The 6,691-nt window shown below is 36.3% G+C and overlaps 1 protein-coding gene across 2 annotated transcripts in view; it reads right to left on the bottom strand.

The window, feature by feature from the left end:
- Positions 1–207: 207 nt before the first annotated feature.
- Positions 208–6,691, bottom strand: part of vrk3 (VRK serine/threonine kinase 3) — a 14,584-nt gene continuing 8,100 nt past the window's right edge. For both annotated transcript variants that reach the window (XM_008405406.2, XM_017303832.1), the window contains exons 7-16: positions 6,444–6,487; positions 6,232–6,298; positions 5,926–6,010; positions 5,744–5,846; positions 5,560–5,652; positions 4,680–4,812; positions 3,365–3,482; positions 3,219–3,277; positions 1,549–1,689; positions 208–545 (exon numbers count right to left, since the gene is read on the bottom strand). In XM_008405406.2, coding sequence (XP_008403628.1) covers positions 544–545; positions 1,549–1,689; positions 3,219–3,277; positions 3,365–3,482; positions 4,680–4,812; positions 5,560–5,652; positions 5,744–5,846; positions 5,926–6,010; positions 6,232–6,298; positions 6,444–6,487 — 845 coding nt within the window. In that variant the 3' untranslated portion in view covers positions 208–543. The remainder of the gene's footprint in view (positions 546–1,548; positions 1,690–3,218; positions 3,278–3,364; positions 3,483–4,679; positions 4,813–5,559; positions 5,653–5,743; positions 5,847–5,925; positions 6,011–6,231; positions 6,299–6,443; positions 6,488–6,691) is intronic.

The following is a 6,691-nucleotide window of genomic DNA, read 5'->3' as shown; positions in this document are numbered from 1 at the left end:
GAGGTGAGCGGCTGTAAGAAGCTATTGCAGAAGTAACAAAGTCAAAACAAACATACCTGTAAGAGGGAAATATTTTAAATACAAGAATATAAAGTATCCATCAAATGTGCAACATAGTGAAAAACAAATATTTTAAACAAGAAATTCAGTTTATTTGGTTTAAAACTATTTTAACTTACTACTAGATGTTCAGCAAGAACGATAATGTAAAGAAAGCAGTAAACCTTATCCTTTATTCACATTCAGAAAGATTCAGAAGTAAAAAAAAAAAAAAAACTCACAAAAAGCAAAGCAAAAGTTCCCCAACCTGATGAAGTTTCATTAGAGCGGCGTCACATTAAACCAGCAGTGTCAACAACTTCCTGAATTTAAAACCAGTTCAGGTTATGTTAGAAACCTCACAATAATGGTTACTGCTTGAAATGTTGACCAAAAACTTTGAACTGTTCAGGATTCAGTGCCTCGAAAGCTATCACAGATAAGCTATCACAGATAAAAATTCAGCTATTAAAACCAACAATCAGGTTTCCTCCAAAGTCTGGATTCTGTGAAAGAAAGAGACAAAAAAATGATTCAATGCGTTTACTTCTATAAAACTGCTTTAAATGTGTCATTAAAGAAATCACAAATCTGACAGGCCATTTATTTACATTTTTAGAGTTTTGAATAATCAATTTGTTTATTGTAAAAACACCAAGCAGATTAAAATAACTATTTCATCAAATCCCCAGAAATTATCTTCTATAACGCAGCAATTAAATAAACAGCACAATAAAGACATTGTTGATCATTTTAACCTGAAAGTGAGAAGTCTAATTTATATCATATAATAAGCATGTGACTATTTTCTTTGCTGGTTTGACTCCTTCATAGAACAACTTGATTTTTGCTGATATTTAATTACAAAGTGGTAGATCCTACACTGCAAAAACACAAAATCTTACAAAGTGTTTTGGTGTAATTTCTACTGCAAATATCTTACAAGTGACTTTTCTGTGAGTTACAGTACACTGTCTTAAGTCAATATTCTCTTAAAAATATTAATTCCGTGGGCAGATTATTTCTCTTGGAAAAAAGTGAAATAATCTGCTGCTGGAACTAGTTCTTTTCTGGTTTTATCAATATTAAGAAATTATTGAGTTAAAACAGTCTCCTGCATCTTTCTGAAAAGATAGTTGTAATTAGTTGTTTAGAGGGCTAAAAACCACAGTGAAGTATTAAGGCCAAGCTAAGAAAAAAAAAAAAACAGTTGTAATAAATACATCAGCATGAGATTACCATCAGTAGCAGAACACAGACTGCTACTGATAACAATCTGATGCTGATGTGTTCACAGAATACAATATTTATAAAACAAAAGGTTAAAAAAAAAATCAAGCACCATCATGTATCCTTCCACTTTGGAATCATGCACTACTTAATGTTGATCTACCAGATTAAAAAGCTCCTTGTTGTGGGTGTTAATCTAAGTAACTACAGAGATACTGTAGTTATCTCTGCAGTACAGTACCGGCGTTTTCAGTCCGGGCTGCAGGTGGAGTTACTTACATATGGGTAAATTGAGAGGCTGCTCCACCGAGCCGCCCAGCTGCTGCAGGGCAGCACTGAGTTCAGACTTCAGCTTGGAGTAGTTTGGTTCCTCTGTGTACTGCAGAGACATCACTGCTGTCAGGAAGCTCTGAAATGCTCCTACACAAAAAACAAACGGGTATAAACAAACAGCAGGCCATCAGATCTAGTCAGAAAAAAACAAGTGTGATTGGTGCGACAGCACTTTAAGGCCATTGTAGATGGGGAAAAAAAGAGGAGTAAATTTCCACCAAGAAACTGAAATGTTTAGATTAATCTCAGAAATTTCCTAGAAAAAAACCCCCAAAGAATTTCTGGTTATGAAAATTTGTCAGAAAAAAACCCCTCACATTTAGAAATTTATCTCAGAAATGTTTTGAAAAAAAAAAAACAACCCCCGAACATTTCTTAGTTTCAAAAGTTGAAATATTTAAACTTTTAAACTCACAAATTTACAAAGTTTTTCTGTAAAATGTAGGATTTTTATTTTTTAAGAATAAATTTGAAATGTTTCAAACAGAAATTTACTTTTGTTCTAGAATTTGTAAAAAAAACCAAATATATATATATTTAAAGTTTTTCTTGGAAAAGAACTATTTTTTTCTATTTACAAGGGCCTGTTGTAGATATAGCCTAAAATCAATATCATATATTGATCACTTCACCTTGATAACGATAAATTGATAACAAGGATGAGCTTTAGATTTTTCACCATTMAAAAAAAAAAAAAAAAAGACGGAAAATATTAACGCGACCAAAATGTTGCCAAACAATTGATGGCGCATTTTTTATTTCTCCTCAGAGCTGCTTCTACGTTTGAAATTTCCTCCATTTTCTCAACTTCGCTGTTTTTTTCCGCTTCTTGACACTTGTGTACCTTACCACAGGGGCCACGTTAGCTGAACAGATCAATATGCAATGTGTGTCGTATCTGACATACATTAAAGATTTTATTTTACCTGAGAAGGCTTTTTACTAAACTGTAATCGTGTAAGCCACGCTAGCACCGAGTACAGTGTATAAGTCCTAGGCACATTCGAACCCTCAAAACCATGAATGCCCGACTTACCCAGCCTTGCAAGAACAATAGGCATCAGTGATCTTGTCCACAGCTATATTTATGCTGAGGGTGTGAGGATCTGCTGTTTTCCTTATCGACCAGTAGCTTTTCGCTGTGATGCGACCAATGTTGGAGACATCACGTGGCTCAAACACTTTGATGTCGTCCAAAAAAGATGACATGAACTTGTTGGTTCCCCTGTCCATTGTCATGGCTGATATTTTGTGAAAATCCGGCAGAAATGCTAAACTAACAGAAATACTCTGCAGAGTCAGTCGAAATGAAAGACGCCATGTTTACATAGACACTAAGCTCCGAGAGGCTTTGTTTGTGAGACATGCAGCCACGTGGGATTTTTGAGGTTGTTTCTGGGCGGAGCTGGGTAAGGTCCATTGGACAGGATTGGATCACGTGACTACAGACTGTAGTGTCTTAAAGGGACATGAGCATAGGCAATCTTTATGCAGCCAAAAAATGGCAAAAATTATAACTTTTCTTTCCATGTTTTTTAAACACCAAAAATATCGACATGGGCAAAATGGCATCGGTCTTTGTCAAAAACTTGGGTGTCGGTTCATTTTCGGTTTACCTGAAACTTCCCTCTTCCCAAAGGAGTCTCTCAGCAGGGCTCTCACGTCTTTCATATACCTGGCAGAAAATATGTCAAAAGTTTTTTATATTTCTTGTAATTAGCTAAAGGTAGGATGAAAGTTTTTGGGTATTTTCTTTCTTTACCTCTGTTTCTCAGCGGTCACCAGCTTCGGATGGTGGAGTTCGGACCACGGCAGCGTTCCCGTGTGCCACAGCAACATGCAGTAACCCAGAGACTGCAGGTCACTGCGACGAGACGGGGCTGAAACACAGCAATGTTCATACTTTACCTCCATTCATGGAATAAAAAAAACAACAACACTGCTCATCTGCAGAAACCAGCCTGTTCATTGATTGTTGCATTAAAGAATCTGCACAACATCACAATTATATTAGCAAGAGGAAAATCACATCTATGCTTATGTTTGCCAAATGACCAGATGGAGAGTGGGTGCAGAGCTGGAGGAAGGAAAATAAATCTCACAATGTTGCATTAATACTCCAGTAGTTAAAAAAAACAAAAAAACAACTTTCAAACAGGATTTAAACAAACCAGCTTCTGATTGTAATTTAATTTAAAATGTTTCAGGTGAAAACATTTTTTTAACCCCAAAAGCATTACCAACTTTGAAAAAAAGATTTAAGATCACTTCTGTGGAGACTTATTAGCTTGCACTACACTTCTTCTTCAACCCACCTCTATTATAAATGAGCTTTTCAAGTGGTTTCAGTTATGGCACTTCTGACATGTTATGAGGAAGAAATTTGTGGATTTATATTTGGTTTTTATGTTAATTGTTAAAGTGTGTAGTACCATTTAGCAATACAAAAATACTTTGAAATCTTTCTAATGGTTGACAGGATGTGGTTCTTTGTTACATCTTGGACATGATGGTAATGAACCACTTAGACCTGAACAGGGTATAAAGATGGACAAACACAAAAAGGGAATGAAGGAAATAAGACTAAAATGAAACAAGAAGGGAAGGAAATAAAGGAGGAAAGCCACAGGAAATAAAGGAAGAAGAATGATGAAAAGAAGTAGGACAGAAGTAGGAAGGAAGGCTAGACCCTGGGGGGAAAGATAAGGAAGGAATACAGGAAATAAAGAAAGGTAACCACAAGAAAATAATTCAGTTAAAAAGGAAAGGAATACACAAGGAAGGAAGGATTAAAGAAGAAATAATATGAGGAAACAAGCCAACAGAAATGGCTCGAAAGAAAAAAAAAATGAATGAAAATAGGTAGGAAATGAGAGAGGACATAAGGAAAGAAGAAACAAAGAGAGAAAGAAGGAAAGAAAAAAGGAAATAAAGAAAAAGAGAGAAGGAAAAAATAAAAGAAAGACATGGGGGAAAGGACACAATCACAGAATGTAAGGAAGAAGACCCAACTGCAGTTAATGTGGAATAAAGTCGGGTAGTACCAGTATTTTGTAAAAAATAAAAATAAAACACACCTGCTCCTTTGTGCGTGTCCAGGCTGATGAACTCCATGGCGCCCTCATGTGGCATTCTGCTGGACTCACGGTATTCCACATGCTGGCCTCCTGGACAGTACCTGAAGGCATGGCAGTATCCTCCCAGGTACACCTACCAACACACACACACACACACACACACACACACACACACACACACACACACACACACACACACACACACACACACACACACTCCAGTTACTGGAGAGGAAAATGGTCAAGCATAACAGAACTCACCAATAAATGTCTAGGGGAAAAATACGTTTTGGCCCAAACAAAATTAATTTGAAGAATAAATAAAACAATTTTGATAAAACTTCACATCTATAATATTGTAAAATTGGTACATATATTTATATTATTGTTATATAAATAGATACACATATTTTATTCAATTTTTTTTAACATGATATGTATTTAAGGTTCTCCTTTTGTAATTTTGTATGATAGTATTTTGATGGTTCCTGCAAAGTGACAAAGTGCTTAGAAAAGCACTAAACAAATAAAACTATGACTATTATGATGATTATTATTGGTATATATAAACTTCAAAACAGACCTGATTCACAATTTACAAACACAAAACAGAAATCAGAAAAAGCCACAAAAATGGCTGAATCTCTAAGCCTTCTAGTTTTATTAGTGTGAATGCTTTAGGAATTCAGGCTCCTCAGTGCCTCCACTTTTTTGTGTATACCTTTTGCCACAAAACTGTTTTGTATTCAGTAAATATTACATTTTTGCAGGAAATGACAATTTTCTAGTTTTTTCTGGGGTTTTTTTATGTGTATTTGTTTGGTTTTGTTCCTCAGAGGTTCCACAGGTTAAAGTTTCCCACCGAGACGCTTTGTTTCACCTCTGATTTCTGCCCAGACTTGACGTAGATGTTCTCAGCATTGACGTCAGCATGAACGTACTCTTTGGAATGGATGAACTCCAGCACATCAAGCTGAAAGGAGCAGACGTGTCACATTTTAGAAAACTTTTTTTTTTTTCCTGAGTGCATAAAGGCAGCTTCTGCCCAACAGGATGACACTCACTATCCTACAGGCGAGCTGGAGAACGGCCTTCTCAGAGAGAAGCTCGTTTTCTTCCTCTAAGATGGATTGGAGGGAGCAGCCCATGTCTGGGAAAATCAGAAACCTACAATTTAAAATGAGAAATATGTGATTCAGTGTAAAACGCCCTGACAAAAGAGGGAAAATGGAGACTGAATTCACACCTGTACAGGTCTGCATGAAGTCCAAAACCAACACAGGTGGGGATCCCCAGAAAATCCAGTTTGTTCTGCTTGATCCACTTTTCCACTACAGACAAAACAAGTTTTAATACAAAGATCATCACGCAACATGTCACGTCTAGCACTCTGTTTACAACCTGATCGCACATGAACATGAAAGCTAATGACAGATTTGTCTAAGGTTTACAAATCACAATGAAGCATGAGTCTGCTGTAAAATAATCAAAACAGGCAGAAACCTTAGTGGCAACACAGTAAATCTGCTATCAACCCATAATAAATTCCTACCTGATGCAGATTTAGCAGCTCTTTGTAGGAAGTTCTGCTCATTGAAGATTCTCCCATCTTTAGCTCCCTAAAATTGAGAAAATTAGTTTGATTACATTGATTCTTCACTGTAAAATTAACATTAACAAAGCTTCACAAGATGTGCAATTAAAATCACAGTGTGCTAAAAAATTTAATGAATGTATGAATAGAGGACTCAGAAAACCACTGACCAATTTGAGGATGTGATCGGCTTCTTCTGAATTGGGTTGAGCCACTGAAAAGTACAAAGAAATATTACTGAATGTCACTGATGTCAAGCTCCTGATGTTTGTTTTCATGCTGTCAGTGTCCATACAGAATCAGCTGCAGATTAAGAAGCTAAACAATATGCTTGTGTTGAAGAACTTCAACACAAGCCTCTCCTTGGGCTGCCACCTTATCGTGGTGGAGGGGTTTGAGTGTCCCAATGATCCTAGGA

This window comes from Poecilia reticulata, linkage group LG3, assembly GCF_000633615.1.
Source record: "Poecilia reticulata strain Guanapo linkage group LG3, Guppy_female_1.0+MT, whole genome shotgun sequence".
NCBI lineage: Eukaryota > Metazoa > Chordata > Actinopteri > Cyprinodontiformes > Poeciliidae > Poecilia > Poecilia reticulata.
Note: the sequence above shows the minus strand (reverse complement) of the source record. Positions and strands in the feature narration are given on the sequence as shown.